The sequence below is a fragment of the Manis javanica genome, chromosome 18 (assembly GCF_040802235.1).
Source record: "Manis javanica isolate MJ-LG chromosome 18, MJ_LKY, whole genome shotgun sequence".
Taxonomy (NCBI): Eukaryota; Metazoa; Chordata; class Mammalia; order Pholidota; family Manidae; genus Manis; species Manis javanica.
The window spans coordinates 21312810-21330596 of NC_133173.1; the positions used below are offsets into that span (position 1 = coordinate 21312810).

The 17787-nt window shown below is 44.7% G+C and overlaps 1 protein-coding gene across 4 annotated transcripts in view; it reads left to right on the forward strand.

Annotated features, from left to right (window-relative positions):
* The first annotated feature begins 2198 nt into the window (after positions 1-2198).
* GABRA5 (gamma-aminobutyric acid type A receptor subunit alpha5) overlaps positions 2199-17787 on the forward strand; it is an 89127-nt gene continuing 73538 nt past the window's right edge. The window contains exons 1-4 of one of the 4 annotated variants that reach the window (XM_073227108.1): positions 2199-2265; positions 2471-2905; positions 4488-4547; positions 4919-5077. In XM_073227108.1, the coding sequence (XP_073083209.1) occupies positions 4992-5077 (86 nt within the window). In that variant the 5' untranslated portion in view covers positions 2199-2265; positions 2471-2905; positions 4488-4547; positions 4919-4991. Of the gene's footprint in view, positions 2266-2470; positions 2906-2941; positions 3204-3419; positions 3584-4487; positions 4548-4918; positions 5078-17787 lie in introns of those variants that run through there. The other 3 variants (XM_073227107.1, XM_073227109.1, XM_073227106.1) reach the window with 3 other exon arrangements.

Below are 17787 nucleotides of genomic sequence, written 5' to 3' on the forward strand. Positions count from 1 at the left end.
TCAGAGTCCAAACAATTGCCATTTTTTCCTAGGAATTTTCCTTCTTCTCAAGCTTTCTGTTTCCATAACAACGAAGACCATCTTCCATCATGTTTCTTTCTGGGCAAAGGACTAAAATCTGCTTTGAATTCATGAGAATACCGAGTTTATCATTCCATTAATGAAGTAAATCAAGCATTTATTAAATTCCTATCATGGGCTAGCCCTGTGATGTTCTTACATGCTTTTTGCCTAGATTTGCATCTTCCAACACATTTTCTCTATATAGTTGCCAGGATGAATCTTTTTAGTCATGTTTTTCCCAGATCAGCATAACTATTCAATAGCTATTTCTCAATTGCAGGAGAAAGTTACCTCCTGAGCTCCACATTTTCTGACTTCTGCCTGGCCTCAGTGTACCTGTCTCAGCTTACCCCTTCCTGTCTTTACTTTGTACTTGATTCTTCATTAATACAAAAGTTCACAGAGTTCCATGAAAATGCCTTACTCTGCACAAGTGGGCTCTTAACTTAGAACATCCTCCATTCAGCTTCCTGCCCAAACTCTGCTTCCTCATGGCAATACTCATCTCAAAACTGAAAATTCATGGTTTCATCATCTCTACTACACCCATCGACCCACACAGAGCTCCCCAGTCTGCCTCTGTCCTGGGTGTTCTCCAGGCAAGGGCTCCACCCGTTGTCCAGCTTCTCCAAGTTCAGCTATTTTAGGCTTTCACACTGCAAAGTAAATTCTTATTGAGATTGGTCCAAAACTGAGGTTATATGGAACAGGGGTGCCCTCTACTGCTTTCCAAAACCATAACTACTTTGTTTTAAGTCATTCAATAAAAGAGAACAATGTTAATGGAACAAATAGGCATACAGCTGATAGACCATTGTTTCTCAGGGGAAACACTGAATTCCATATTAAAATAAACATTATTAAAATGATAATAAATATTCTCCTAAAATGTGAGTTTCTATAAGATTATGATATGTCTTACTATTTTATTATTCCCTCAGGGCCATCAGACCAAGTCTTTGTTATATGTTCATAAGTATTAAGAGAAGACTCTGGGTTACCATTTCATCATAGAGAAGAGGTAAATATTTAAGCCACATGCTTAAAAAAAATTTAAAAATTAGATCTTGCTTAAGATAATTTCCATATGTTTAATACTTTGCACTGAAACTGATAGGCAACTTACCAAAAACATGGAAACTTCAAAAATAATTCATCAAAAGGACATAAATTAACTTACAGTTGATATTTCATTCACTATTTGTCAATAATAAACACCTTGAAAAGGTATAATTGTTGAAAATTAATGTCCATGAATTTCACTAATCCAAAAGTAATCCCTAATTTATCTACACTGCTTTTTGCAAAGATTACTGAATGACTTTGATAATCTGTAGAGCTTTAAATTCACTAGTTATTTGAAATCTGATTTGCCTTATGCTGTTTAATCTTAAGAGAAGATTAGCTGTCACTGGTATCTTTAAACCTAGAATTCTCACACCTACTTGGTGAAAATTATATTAAGTTGATTATAAAATTATATTGATTCTAGTTATTTTCAATTTAATGATTTGACAGTTAATGAACCTCATCTTAGTGACTGAGAAATTGGAAAACAAAGAAATGCATGTGTTCAATTGATCCAATTTAGAACCAGAAAAGCCTTGTAAATGAGCATCTTATCTAATTATATTTCATACAGAACCTGTAGAATTTAACACTGTGGTTAAATGTATAATCAGAGTAACACTTCTTGTGCATATTTGCAATGTTTCTTTTTTTTTTATGTCCTGGTCCTGAAATACATTTACAATTTATTATTTTCAGAAAATTCCAGAATTTTGGAATGTGCAAAAGTATCAGAGGTAGCTTAGATTTGGAGTACATAACATTAGACCTAACTGAAGAATAGTGATGTCGCACTCTGAAAAAGTAGATTCTTCCTGGATGAAAGTTAGAAATTTGCCTTTTCTCAAAATTGTTCTATTAAAAGTAACTATAAACAATGCAGTGCCACAAAAGATTTGAAATAATAAAAATCTCATCATGTTCTTGGTTGGTGGCTTTACTTTAAATCTTGACCATTTCTCCCTGTGCATTTCTTCTGAGGAAAAAGAGCTGCAATCTTAAAATTAGGGCATGTGCTTGATTTTGCGTCCATCTTGCAGGCGCCGCTGGAAGGGGCCCTGTTTTTTCGTCCAGTCATTACCAGTGCCACACTCACCTCTCAGGTTCTGCTTCACGGAGACCGACACAATCCTGGTAACCACACCCCACGTGTGCATGGGTGCGGGAGGCAGGGAGTGCAATGCGCCGGTGTCCCGGTCCCCATTTGGTCCTTGAAAGATCAACACCGCGGTTTCTTGTCAAGAAATGGGGCTTCAGAAAACCTCCAAATGTATACCGCAATTAGGTAAGGCATAATTTTATTCTAGTCTTATCCTATTTTCTTCTTTTTCACCTGTAGCAATGAATTACAAATAAAAAGGAGCCACTCGAGATAGTTTTCTTTCTACAAAGAACAGGAGATGCGGATCTAGAGGTCTGTGTTGAGGACCGAAAAAGGACAGAGGCCAGGTTAGGAAGGTGGTCGGCGCTGGCCTTGGACGAGGAAAGCTCTGGGAGCGAGGCCTCTGGCCGTTGCCGGCAGGCCTTTCCTTTCCATTTCTGCTCTAAGGGAGAGGATCCGCGGTTGTTGCAGGAGGCACCGAATGCACTCTCCCTCCAGAAACTTCAGCAGGAACAAGACCCATCCCAAACCAGGCCAGGCCAGCCCTGCGCCCTCCCCCTCGGCTGAGCCGGCCCGAGGGCGCATCTGGTGAGAGTCTGGCGGCCTCTACCGGAGCGCCTCTGCAGAGGCACGTTCCTCCAGCCCAGGGACGGCATGTGGCGCTTCGGAGAGGTGAGAGCGAGCGCGCGAGTGCGCTGGGGGCGCGGGGCATCTGCAGCGGGGCAGCGCGCGGCCTCGGGGCGGCGCAGAGCGGAGCCGCGGGGAGGCGGCGGCACGCGGGCCCGGTGCGCTCGGCCCCGGCACACTGGGCAAGTTCGCGCCGGCAGCATGCGGCCGTAACGCCGCACCGGCCTCCGCGCCTGCCAGCCGGCGAGCGCAGGCGGTGGAGCAGGCGGCGGCGGCGGCGGTGGCGGAGGAGGAGGAGGATGTACCGTCGCCGACGGCTAGACGCCCCGGGCCAGCGCGCAGGGTGAGCCCCGGGGGCGCCCGGCCGGGCAGCGGGGCGAGGAGATGCGGGCTGGGGTGGGAAGACCGGCGGCCCCGCTCCGCCCGCACCCCTCCCCTCGGGGCGCCCCAGCCGCGTGCTGCATGGCCGGGAAGGCGAGGTGGCGAGCCGGCGGGCCGCCCCGGGCGGCGGCGGGCGTAAACTTTCCCCCGGCGCCTGCAGGGACACCGCCGCGAGGGAGGCGGGCGCGTCCGGAGCGGTGCAGCCCTGCCGGCCGGGGCCGAGCGCTCACGGCCCGCCGGCAGGAACTGGGGCGGCACGGCCACCGCAGGGCCGAGCTCGCCCACCTGGAGGGCCGGCCGGCCCCGGGCTCTGAGGCTCGCGGCGTCCCGGGCAGCGTGCAGGTGCGCGCGGGCTCCGCGGGGCTGGCGGAGGCCGGGGGACTCGGAGCCGCCGCGGCACCGCTCGACCCCCGCCGCGGAGGCAGGCGCTTCCCCGCGGGCCGCTCCGCTCGGACCCGAGGCAGGGGCTGGCGAGGGCTGGGGGCCGGGAACGAGCCGGGGGGCGAGGGGCGGGGGTCGCGGACGGAGGCGCGGGGCGCGCCGCTGCGGACCGGACGGGAGGCCGATCCTGCCCAGCAGCCGGAGCCCGGGCGGCAGAGGCTGCGGCGCCGCACCGCCGCCCCCGCGCCCACTTGCGACCGTGATACCCCGGTCGGGGGACCGTGGGAGGGTAGCCTGTCTCTGGGGGTCGTGGTTGGGGGCCGAGAGCAGCAAGAGGCGCCGCCGGGTTTTACGCATGCAGCGCCGCGTGCTCGCCGCCCCGACTCCGGCCCGGGTCAGGCGACAAACCCCAGGGCGCAGCCAGGCGACCACCGCATGGTACTCTGCCCATCTTGATACGAGGGCCCTGGCTTTCTGAGGTCGAAATGCCTGCTGTGTGTTTTCGTGATCCCGAAGTTTGCATGGGGTCTCCTTCGGAAAATGTTGCTTTTGAACACGCGGTGCTATTGAATCCTGTAGATCAATTTACGTTATGCGCATATTGAGAAATATGTCCCTTCACTAAGGTTAGTTGCAGAGCCCAGAGACTGTGCCTTCCTGGCTTCAAATGCATTAATTAGGGCACAGCCCAGAGCTGAGGGACTTCCCCAAATGCAGTGATTATGAAGTTATTTAGTATGGGGACTGGATGCCCAGAAAGCGGCAACCCTCACTTGTGAGCAGTTCTTACATGATCGTGCTCTTGTAGAAGACTTGTTTCTGAAATGTGCCTTTTTTTCTCCTCTTTCCACATACTTTCTCTTAGCACCTTGCAGAACAAGGAGTAGCTTGCTGGCTTTGAACGTGTGGCAGGTATTTCAGAAAGGTAAAATTCTTCCACTTGTGGATTTGATAGATGCAAAATAGTTACTCAGATAACTTTATTTATTCTAATAATAGGACTAATGGGTCATTTGATAATATGCTGAAAAGTAAAACAATACTTGAGACGTGGAAAAAATAAGTTAGGAGAATGATTCTGCACTCTGAGCAAAAGTGAAAATTAAGACATTGTAACTTCTTTGCCCCAACTTAATGCAGCGGATACAGATAATACAGAATGTAGAGCTGTGCCCAGGAAGGAGAGTGGGTTCCTTGCCTTATAAATCGTTCAGTTTAGCAGTGTGATTTGGCTCCAGGAACTGTGACAGAGAGACATTCCTATTTACATGCTTTTCCCCTTTGTGTGCCTTTCAGCTTCAAGATCAAGTTGGAGAAAAGAACAGTTATTTTTCCTTATTCGTCTGCTTCAATATTATTCTTATTGGGAATGGACAATGGAATGTTCTCTAGCTTTATCATGATCAAGCACCTCCTTTTCTTTTGTATTTCCATGAACTTAGCCAGTCACTTTGGGTAAGTTATCACCGATGCTTTTTTTTACACTGTTTGGGGCACAAGTGCCTTTTGGAATCTATGCTAAGCAGTACACCGGCAAGCCCTTGATGGTCACCTTTGCATCCCTCCCCACTTCAATTTGTTATCAATAAACAAAAGAATACTGGCCTACGCTTTCTTCCTGAGCAAGGCTGTTGCACTGCGGGGTCCCTGAAGTGAGTCGGAGAGAAGAAGCAGATTATGTGTTCAAAAAGGGAGGCAGAAGATAGTTTCAGAGTCAGCTGGGTTTCCTTTTACTCAGGGTAAAACAAGATTCAGAAGTTCACATGTATAAAGAACACTTATGGCTTGTTAGACAAGACGGCATTCAACATTTTGACTGCTCTCCTTGGTTCCGTTATGTGAAGGAATTTGTATTTAAAACCGAGCCTACACTATGTAGCTTTAACAAGCACTCGCGGTGGTCCTGGCCTGAGCCAAAGGCCGTGAACTGTAGGCATCTGAATGCAGACACCGGTACTTGAAACTACAGGAGGTTCAGCCAAACACCCCTGGGGGTCTGGTGTCTTCAATTCCTTCAAGCTCCTCCCACCTGGTCTTTAGTGTCAGTATACTGATTCTAATCATTCCTCATCCAACTCGTGATAACCAACATTCCTGATAAATGTTCTTAGGAGGTAGTGATGTTTCTCCTCTCCCCATGCCTTCCCGAAAGTGTTATGGCTAATCAAAGGGATTATAACTTGAAAGTGATGTAGAATAATTAAGAAATTAAATTTCAGGACAAAAGTTTGCCAAGTACCTGTTCTGCAAAAATTGACCCCAGAGGCTACACAGTACACTGTATGCTTGGGTGAATCATGGAGGGGCCTTGAGAATACATTGGTTCTAGGCAGCCGGGAGAGACCACTTCTGTCTGGCAACTACAGAGGATCCTCCCAGATTCACAACATCCTCTCTTTGTCCTCTGCACTTCTTCTGCTCTTTGACCTTCCCAGGTCTGTACAGTGGAGGAAACTGAGAAACAGAGAGACTTGTAACTGCCCTCAGGTGCTGTGGCTGGTCAGTAATGGCACTGGGACTGTGGTCCAGGTTGGTCAGGGGCAGGCCTATCCTCAGTACCCCGGGAGGAGCACCGTGTCCATGCAGCAGTCCTTTGAGCCATTCCGAGCATTCCTTAGGGACAGAGCTTTTGTCGTGGTACTGGCCCTACTCATCTTGCATGGACACCTCCCCTTCTATGCCTTCACTCATCTCCTTTCTAAGGTCTCCCCCAGCTGTTAAATCCTATAGACCATGATATTCCCAGTGTTTCTCTGAAAAATGTGTATATAAGTGAAATCATACACAATATTCAAATTCCCAAGTGAATGCGTTAGGTCGATAGTTTGTTTACTGATATCCTGCAAATATTTGGCAATATTTCAGAGGTGAGGAATATGCTAGGATTGGGAACATGTATTGTCTTTTTATGATTTGGTCAAATATATTATTGTGAATTTGCATTCTATAGGTATGAGATTATTACACTCCTGGTGGATGCAAAGAAATATGAAGTGATGCGGCATATGGAATTTAGCCAGTAGAAGAAGCTATATTTAATTCTCATTTAATTTGGTGGCTTTTTCAGAGCAATTTCAAAATAGAGAGATAATTGTTAGTTTCTAGGAACTAACACTGAACAAGTGGTAGAATACTCTTCAACCTCCCTAGAGAATTAGCTGTTGGAGAAATTTTTTTTGGATGTAAGGGCAATAGTCCATTCTAAAACAATGTTTATTAGTAAACTGTAGAAAATATGTGAGGCATAGAATAGTATGTACATAAAAAAAGGAAAATATCCTTGATCCCACCACAGAGAAAAAAATTGTATCTTGGTGGGTTTTCTTCCCCTTGCTTCCCTGCATATTTTTATGGTTGGGAATCATACTGCACCTTCAGTTTGTTCTGTTCTTTTCTCATGCCTAATACTTTGTTATTACAAATGCTTTAAAATGTATGATTTGAAAATCGATGAGTATTTTTACAGTGTATGAAAGCTTCATCATCAGCTCCTTCCCTAATTTGGCATGCTTACATTGTTTCTGATTGTGCTGTTACAAATTTTCCTGCATTGAGCATATTGGGCTTACAACTGTTTCAAGTATTTGAGATCATTCCTGTTGGAAGATATTCCTATAAGTGGAATTTTACATCGGGCACTCTGAGTGCTTTTAACTCTTGACCCTGCATGTCCAGTTGCTTTCAATGAAGCAGGGTCTCCACTGCAGTGAGAAGCCAGGTTTCACACACCCTGACTGGCAGGGTGTAGTTTTCAGCAAGCACAAAGGACACCTGGCCATCTGGGAGTACACGTCTCCATTGATTTCCCTTCTTATACAAGGCTTCTCTCCCTTGCTTATTACTCTAAACATGCTTAAGAATAATTTTGTTAAAATGTAAAGAAAGTGCCATAATACTTACTTGACTTAAAATTTTTGACAAAATAATAGCTATCACCTTATTAAGCACCCATTGTTATGTGTTTGAGCTAAGTCCTAGGAGGAACCCGTGGGCTACTGTCCTTAGCTTGTCTCACAGTCAGGAAAAGTGGGAGTGATGGAGAGCTGACAGTTCACCACGCCAGTAACAGAGTGCTGCCTCTTGGCTGTCCCTGGGCTCTCTCTTTAACCACACAGAGTTTGCTGGGCAGGTCTAAGTTGGACCAGTCTATAGAGGAAGGGGCAGGATTCTTTAATGCTTTGCATTGCGGTGGAGAAAGTTTTCTGCCCTAAGAGTAGGTGGTGAGCAGGAGAAACACCAGAGGCCTGAGTTTGTACGTTTGGAGACAAGGGAAATGCTGACAACTGCAAATGCATAAAAGAAGCCAGACCACTGGGGAAAGGGGAGGGAGGGCTACAGAAAACTGTTCAGCGAGCAGAAGAAAAAGCAAGTGCAAGCTTTTGTGGATGTGCAGTGCTATAGGCAGTGTTTGTGAAGAGCGCGGCTTCAGCAATCAGGACGTTTATAAATGTGATAAGTAAAATACTATTTGGTGAAAGTATAAGATAACTAATGTGAAATGACTTTGAAAATATATGAGTATTGTTTCTTCTCTTTCTCCCAATTTGATCAGAGTCATCAGCAGCTCATTTTCAATAGCTTTTGTAATTTTTCTATTAGGTTCAAGTTATATAACAGCATGAGTCAAGGGTATGACAGAATGAACAGAGGCCTTATTTGACAGTCAGCTTATTTGATGTCATGTTTGGAGAAGATATTGTATTATTTGAGGCATTATAGCTATTTTAGTGAGACCTGTAAACAAAAGTACGTGGTATAGAAAAAGTAGCACAGAAAAATATTTCAAATGATGGAATGTGAAAATACATAATATTACTTTTAAACTGGGATTAATTTACCATCATTTGAAAAAATATACTTTACCAAACTTGACTGACCAGTGATAATTAAAAATTTGAGTATTATGAACTCAATAATATGTTAAAATCTGATTCCACCCATTTACTTTTATTAAGTATATTTTAGAGGTTTATCTATTGGAAATGAAATGCATTCGTATTTTATTATATGGGAGCTACAATTCAAATAGACTTTGGGAAAGAATATTTTATAATCAGCAAAAAGCAGATTCTTTTTGGAATGTGAACAGATAAGGTTATTCTTTATCTGACTAAATGAGTGTGCTAACCTGGACCTTTGGTTTCTTGAAGAGCTTTTTCAGACATGTTCTCAAGGATGGTTCTCTTCTTTTAACCAGAGCAGAAAGTACATTCTCTCTGAATCATTCAAGTCCTCACAGTGTCTTTTTAAATGACAAGTTCTCTCTTGTGATTACCCAGATAAGACGTTCCTCTTGCGCTACAGCTGCAGGTTCATGAGGCCCCGGACAGACGGTCATTGTAACAATGATAAAAACACACGGCAGAGCCACAGAAGCAGTTAGGCACACACAGGCAGCGGGGCTTCTAAGTGGAGGCTGTAGAGGTGGCCAGAGATCAGAAAGGTAGCACTCACACAGAGCAAAAATTTTAGATGGCCAAGTCCTTGCTACAGAATAATGCCCGGCAATTATTTTTAAAGTAGCAAAAGAAAAAATACAAATTACACACTTTACAAAGGAAACTTTTAGCATATTCCCAATGCCAGTAGGCAGTGAGCTAAGCAAAGCTTAGGACAGTCAGACAGGGCTGACCCAGCCAACACAGTCGGGTGATCAGCTCCAACATGAGTCACCAGTTTGGTTCAAGGGGAGAAGGAGAATGTGAGCTTTTGGATTTTTAGAAAGGAACAATTGCATAACATGCATGTTTTAATTGATGGGAAATTTCAGAGGAAAATATTAGAGTCAAAAGTGAAAAGAAATCTTATACTCTGGTGGTAGCAATAGTAACGATCAGTGTTTATATGGGTGCATCTCCTTTGTTTCAGAAAGTATTTTCAAAATACATAGTTTTTAATTTCCCCCAAACCCGCTCTTGTAAGTGAAAAGATTTTAGGCTGTAGAGTAAGGAGAAATGTGCAGAACTTTAATGACTGCTAAGTGGCAGAATCCGAATCCGTCTCAGGGCTCAGGTCAGGACGAGCGCTCTCCCCTGCAGGACCATCTCCAGGATGTCCTCATATTTAAGATGCAGTGAAAATAAAAGAACCCGGGCAGGGTATATGCCCGGGACAAAAAGAATGCCCTCCTCTAGAACTCAACACCACTCTATTGACAGTGGGCCTACCACAGCCTGAAGAAAATCCAACACAATATGCATATTTTTTATTTATTTTTATTTAATGATTTAATTTAAAATCAAAAGACAACCCTAAAAATAAATGAAACCCAGGACCAGACCATTTTCAGTTTTAACACCAACAACAAAAACGGGGCCATCGCTGCCCATTCAGCTGGGTCCCTGACTCGGGACCCTGGTGACTGTCCCAGGAGGGCCTTGTTGTTGCTCCAGGGGGGCCTTGGCCCTGCGGGGCCTGTGTGGCTGCACACCTGCTGTGTGCCATCTGATTTCCTCACCTCAGAGCGGAGTTAACACTGGGTCCTATTTCACAGGGCTGATGTGAAGGCTAAATTGCCCCGTGTACATTAAATGCTAAAATAAGGCCAGGGAGGAAGGAGGTGCTAAGTACAGGCTGGCTGTCCTTCCGGTGCTGTGACCAGGAGACACCTGAGGTGGTTTACTAGACCTGTGCGGTGGGCACAGCCCAGTCCATAGTGATCCCTCTGGCCAAGTGTTCCTTGCCATGTAAGGTAGCCCGTTCTCAGGGTCAGGCTCTGCGGACCCTCCCTGAGGGCGTTGCCCTGCTGCTTCACCAGCATTTACTGGCTCCATACTGCGAGCCAGGAAGTGTCCTGGTGCTGAGATGCGCAGTAGGCAGAGCAGAGCCTGCCTCCAAGAGGGTGCGTTCTGCTGGGCAGAGAACACGCACGTCAGGTGGGTCACGTCGGTTATGAAGAATAATTCAGAACAGGAGGCCGTGAGTGTGCTGCTCATGCAGAATGTTCAACAGGCTAGAGGAGAAGCAGGGACAGGGTTTGCTTGCATATTAGGGACACCGAGGAGGCTAGGGTGAGGAAGAGGAGGACTGGTAGGAGGCACAATCCCAGAGGCAGTGGGGTGGGGAATGGGCACCTCATAGGCCATGCTCAGGAAGGGCAGCTGGCTGTTATTTTATAGGTCGAAGAGAGCCTTGGAGTGGTTCTAGGTAGGAGCAGTTAGGATCCAACTGAGATGTGACAGTAGTGTGACTTAAAATTGAAAGCCTACTTTGGCTACTGAGTGGAGAATAGAATCTATGTTGCGGGTTACATATAGGAAAGGGCAGTGAGGGCAGTTACAAGGTGAATGTAGTGACCCAGGAGAGGGACTGCTTTGTTCAGCAGGCTTTGTAGACGGGTTGATCTGGGCTTGGAAGAAGAGGGAGGCAAGGATGACCTCCCCTCCAACCCAGGCTCGACCTGAAAACATGGTGGGTTTAATTGCCTTTCAGTGAGTTGGAAAAGACACTAGGAGAAGTTGTGGAGAAAACCTGGAGTGCAGTTCTGGACATGTTAAGCCCTGCCTGTGAGATGCTTGTTAGGTATCCAAGTAGCCAGGCAGGCCATTGGACATACAGTTCCAGAGGTCAGGGAGAGATTGGGGCTGGGGGCGTGAACTTGAGAGTCCTCCATGGCTGGGAGATACTGAAAGCCATTGGACTGGATGAGGTCATTTAGATGTTGAATGTAGGCAAAAAGAGGTCCCTGGGCTGTGCCCGGTGTTTTTATTCACTGGAATAAAACATTCCAGTGTTTTAGGTCAGGAATGTAAGAGGGGGAATGAGTGAGACTGAGAAGAGGAGGCCAGTGAAGAGAAGAACAGAGGTGTCCTGGGGCCAGGTGGAGAAAGCACTGTCAGAGGGTAGCCACGGTCAGAGGAGGACTGAGACTTGGCGATCGGATAGCGCCAAGTGGAGTGGTTTCCAGAAAAGAGGTCTCATTTGGATGCAGGTGGTAAAATCACACCTGGAGTGGGTGCAAGAAAAGGAGGAGAGGCAGTAGAGGTTTCTAGTGCAGACGACTCTTCAGTGCATTGGCTAGAGGAGAGGCGAAACCCGGAACAATGACTAGTAGGGAATATAGGCTGAATGAAAGACTCTTTAAAGACCTGATGTGTTGCGGACAATGGGTCTGCTGATGGGAATGATAGGGATGGAGGGAAAACTACGTATGTCAGACTCCAGGATGCTTCACGTGCTGCATGATCACATACACAGGCACCCAGTGGTCTGGGGAGAGAGAAGGGGGCTGAGTCCAGGGAAGCAGGTAGAGTCAGATGATGGGAGGGGTGGCCAGTGAGATGGGCGATGGTTTTACTTTGTAGCTGGTAGGATTCTAAGTGACGAGAGTGAAGAGGCTACAGGAAAGGTAGTGAGCAGGAGTAGACCTGAGTACTATTTAGGGAGCTGACGAGTGGGGCTGGGAGCACTTACGATGTGAGGCCCAAGGGCGTGGGAGCAATCTAAGTAAGAGTTCTGCCATAATGTTTCATGGCCTTGAATTCATCCACCTAAATCACTTGTCAAGTCCATGTTTTCTACAATAAGACATGACAACTCTTATTTGGAAACTTGGGACTGGCTTTCAATGTCTAGCTAGTGTCTACCGTTTTTTGTCTTTTATATAGTTGTGTGTGTTTTTTTTTTAACATAGTTAGCTAAAGTGGTGTGCAATGGAAATTTGAGGAAAACCTCACAAAATGTTCCTTTTAGAGGTACTTACTTAGTAAGCCTAGAGTACCAAGCAAGGAAACTGAAGATACATTTCTGAGAAGTAATTAAATATTGGGGAAAAAGTCAGAATGAAATGCAATTTAGAAAGACAGATAAGCTGCCACTTAAAAGCAATCCAGTTCGGTTCCTAAAGTAAGCTCACATTACAGTATAGGTCTGCGCTCCATTATTGATCCCATTTTATGTAATGAAAAATGGTCGTCAACATAAACAGAGGCAACACCACAAAGCATTGTGTCCCACGTTGCCTGCAATGGCCCCATTTGTGGTACAATATTCAAAAATTTTTTCTTTCCTAGAAACAATGACATAATTATTGAGCTTATATCCTTTAAAATACTGAAAGAAGGAAATATCCAGGCATCACTTAGTAAAATGAAGCACCTTTAAAGATGAATCTACAGCATATTATTATTATTAGCAATTATTAGCATATCATATTAGCATATAATATTAATTGCTAACTATTGTTAGCAATTATAATACTGATAGGTAAGAAGATAAAGTTACGCTGGAGTAAAATTCTTTCTGGTTCCTCAAAAGAAAGATACATTTAAATTGGACTAATACTACAGCCCCTTGCCCACTCCCCTTTCAGAGTGATGTGTGGATCCCACAGCAGGGGGAATTGGCCCTCCTGTGCAGGCGGACTGATTTTGGAGAGAGCCTCCTTGGGTGACCCTTTACCCACCTCTGTCAGCACTGCCATTGCCTCTACCGTGTCCATCAACCACAAGGTGCCATGGGGCTTCAAGGAAGAAAAGCGCCCCTGCTTAAACACTCAGGCTCCTGCCCCCTTCAGGACAGATCCTAGGAATGCAGCATGGCACATGGAGTCCTGTGTGGTCCGATGTGTGCCATCTCTGCCCCTGAGCACGTTACTCTTCTCACCACCTGCACACATTTCCTTTCTCAGGGTCATGCCCACACACCCTTCCACACCCTTCTTTGGCTTGAGATGCTTGAAAGCTCAGGTTGGTTTTCCCCTCCCGTCTCTCTCCTTTGGGTCTCTGTAAGGTCTTGCATAGATTGCATAGATGCATAATTCCTGCTCCTACCATGTTCCTTGGAATCCTCTGTGAACATGGTTGATTATTCTAGAGTATAGTCATATTCTTCAGGTTGGGGATGCTGTCTGTCATCTTCATAGCTCCAGTAACTCACCACAAGACCAGGTAGATACATTTCTTGAACTGCACTGTTGAAATAAGCATTAAGCCCAATCATACGGCCTCTCCAAAAGCCTAGTAGAGGAAAGATGCTCTGAGTTCATTTAGAGTCACTCTGGCAGTTGGCTTATGGTGCAGTCTTTCTGTTTTCAAGCTAGACAGGCCCAGAGCAGTTATGCTCCACTGTGACTGCATGTGAGGTTCACTTGGGGACCTTATAAAGATACCTGTGCCTGTTCCCCCTGGATCAATTGAAAGCCAGGTCTAGGGCCCAGAATCTGAAAAAGGCTAATACCAGAATTCCAGAAGCAAGTGCCTTGAAGAGGCCTGAAGTAAGACAAGGACAGGTGGGAAATGTGCAATTGCAGTTTACCTTTTCTAAGAGACTATCTCCCCAGATTGGGGAAGTTTTCAGCAACTACCTCCTCAAAGACACTTTCTATCCCTTTCTGCTTCTCTTCTTCTTCTGGTATCCCTATAATGCAAATATTGTTCCGCTTGGATTGGTCACACAGTTCTCTCAATATTCTTTCATTCTTAGAGATCCTTTTTTCTCTCTGTGCCTCAGCTTCTTTGTGTTCCTCTTCTCTAGTTTCTATTTCATTTATTGTCTCCTCCACCATATCCAACCTGCTTTTAATACCCTCCATTGTGCTCTTCAACAATTGGATCTCCGACCTGAATTCATTCCTGAGTTCTTGGATGCCTTTCTGTACCTCCATTAGCATGTTGATGATTTTTATTTTGAACTCCCTTTCAGGAAGAGTTATGAGGTCCATATCATTTAAATCTTTCTCGGGAGTTGTATTAACAATTTTACTCTGGACGAGGTTCCTTTGGCTTTTCATATTTGTATATTGCGCCCTCTAGTGTCCAGAAGCTCTATTCTGGAGCTACTCAGCCCCTGAAGCAATGTCGGGGGTTGCAGGGGAGCAGTACTGGTGCCTGGGGGGAGGAAAGAGCTGTTTCCCACCTCCCGGCTGCTGTGCCTGTCTCCAGTGGGCTGAGCACACAGGTATAAGCTTTTGTCCCAGAGCAGCTGGATATGGATCCCTGCTTTCCACCAGGGGCCGGAATCCCAGTCTCACCAGGAACTCTGCCTGTATTAACTTTCCAACCCAGTAGTCATGCGAGTCTCATGAAAACACCATGAAATGTAGGTTTGTGCTCCCAGAGCAGATCTCTGGAGCTAGGTATTCAGCATCCCCAGGCCTTCCACTCCCTACCTGCTCCGTTTGTCTTCCTCCCGCTGGTGAGCTGGGGTGGGGGAGGGGCTCGGGTCCCGGGAGCCACAGCTCTGGTATGTTACCCTGTTAGCTGAGGTCTGCTCTTTTCTCCAGGTGTGTGCAGTCTGAGCCATCCTCTTTCCTGTTGCTCTCTCAGAATTAGTTGTGCCAACTATATGTTCTAATTGTATCCAGTTTTAGGAGGAAGCCTCTGTCTCTCCTCTCATGCTGGCATCTTTGATCCTTCACAGTTTACCTTTTCTAAAGACATTCATGTTTACTTTTCTTTAACACTGTGTGGCAAAAGAATCCTGTCAGTGGACCAAATTCCATGGACTGCTTGTTCTCCTCCAGCTCATCCAAAGTCTCTGAATGACCCGGAACTTCAAGTCTGGCAGAATATCATTTCATAGCTTCCTAAGAATCCCTTCTACCCTCTGAGCATTGCGGCTGTCCTGTTGTACCCGCCCATGTCTGTGCCCCTTTCACTACCATCACCTTTCTTTCTTATGCTGAAAATTGGGGTTCAGTGACCTCATTTCCTTACTTTTCAAGCTTAAAGTCATTGGGAAAGAGTTCAAGCTTGGAGATCAACTCCTTGTGCCTTTTGTATGGACCAATACTTGGCCAAAGAAATATGAAAAATGTTTTAACAAGGATGGTTGGGTCCACATTTCCTTTATGATCCCTTTTTTGAAATCTCAGTAATCTGAAAATGTTGGAACTGTTCACATGGACTAAATGTGACATGTTTTTTGTAGACAACTGGCATAAAATATGAGGAAACAGTTCATATTTTGAGAGAACCTAGTTAATTATTCCTCACTAATACTGAAAGGAAAGTCACCAAAATTTTCAAGTGTTTGTTATGTCTAAGACTATTGTCAGTAATAATAGATCTAGTCTCAGCTCACAAAAATCTGTCCCTCCAGAGTGGGGTGTTTAGCTTACGCTGGAAGCAGTCCTGCACTCACATTTGACCTGAGGATCAGCAGAGCTCCTTTGTTATACTCAATACAGTTAAGGAAAACTGAGATGGAATGTTGGTGCGCTTGAGCCTGCCTTCTGAACCTAAATGGAGGGATTGTTCAAGGGGAAGAAGGATCTCAAGTTTCCACTGGAGGCCTCCTATATGTAACTCTGTGCATTATATATCACATGGAAGGCACAGCCCAGCTCTTTCATATTATTTTGTTTTCCAGGTACTTTAAACTAACCAGAATGGAACAAATTTAGAAGCAGTCTTTATAGATTTTTGCACTTGAGAGAGACCCTAGTAAGTTCATCACACATCTGTGAAATTCTCCTGGATCAGGCATATTATTAGCTACCTATGATACGGGAAGGGCCTTCCTCCCCATGGCTGTGAAAATAGTGCATTTCATGACCACATGCTGCACATGAATCATTTTTTAGGATAATCTCAAATCATCAGTAAATACAGAGAAGAAAAAATCAGGGCAAGTCCACAGCCATGACTTCTATCATAAATAGGCCCACAAATAACTACAAGAAGCAGCTATGGAGAACAGAAAAGATAGTGAAATTCATCCAAAGACTATGTAATTTTGTGTAAGTGGGTATAGATATTTTTAAACACCCCCTCCCCACCTTTTAAAAAAAATGTTGGCCAAGAAATGGAAGATGAGCTTTGGAATTCTTGAGCATAGCATCCTATTGCATGGCTGTCAGAAATGATTTGGGTATTTGTGAAGTGGATTTCAGAGCCAAATAGAATATTTCTCTGAAACTGTGGTGGAATGGTGCTCAGAGTGCCAAGGGAAGCAGCACGTATGACTGGTCACGGTGAGGCATAGTGTTGGGGATGTCTCGGATGGTCGATGACGTAGTGTAGTCTTTGTGTTCTAGCAGCCAGGGCTGTTTGGATCACATGTAATGTAAGAATATTTTCACAACACATGGTGAAATAGCTGAGAAATATGTATTCAAAACATGAAGATATGTTTTTTCTTTTTTTCTGATTTACAGTGATGTTATTTTTTTTAATCTTTAGTTTTTTATTGAGATATCATGGATATAAATCATCCTTTGAGTTTAAGGCGTATAACATGTTAATTTGATACTTTTTATATGTTGCAATGTGATTACCACTGTAGCATAGCTAACACTTCCCTCATGATACATAATTATCATTTCTTTTTTGTGGTGAGAACATTTAAGAACTAGTCTCTTAGCAATTTGAAGCTTACTGTAATCATGCTGTACATTAGATGCCCAGAACTTATTTGTCTTATAACTGAAGTTTGTACCTTTTGACCAACATCTCCCTATTTCTCAAAACTTTAGTCACTGGTAACCACCATTCTATTCTCTGTTTCCACAAGGTTGTCTTTTTTATATTATACATATAAGTGATATGCATTTTCTACTAGTGTGTATGCTTTCCCATCTATTCTAAGTTAGAGCCAGCAAGGACCTTCCAAGAATTGGACCGTTGGATAACAGCCTAAAATGAAATATGGAAACATATTGATAGCAAACCTATTGATAATGTGAACACCGTAAGTGGACAGTGACGCCAGATTTAGTTTGACCAATTTACTCAACTGTGCAAGTGCAAAATATCACTGTTTCTTTCTCTCATAACCCCAGAGGGCAATGTTAAGGCCTTTCTTCCTGGAATACAGTCTGCAAGGTCAGGGGGGCATCATTCCAATGTGTGAAGTGACAATGCATGTCAGAGAAAGGGAATGTAGTATTTTAAATACTAAGTCACAGAGTAAAAAATTCTGTCTATGGGTTCTATAGGAATAGGACTGAATTTTAGCTTAAGAGTTTCAACTATATGCAGCTTAATGGTGATATGATAATTAGATCAAAAGAACTTTATACTCTTTCATTCAAAATAGCTTCAGGAATAGCTTTAGGCCAGTAAAGAATCGATTGTTTAGAGGCGGTCAATAAAAATGACCAACTTTCAAGAACTGGGTGGGGAAGGGAAACATCGATTCTGCCCTGAGCACCGTATGCTAATGGTTGGTCCCAGCTCTCACTTCAGCTGATTCATGGAAGAGAAAGTGGCTTGAGCAGAACAAGG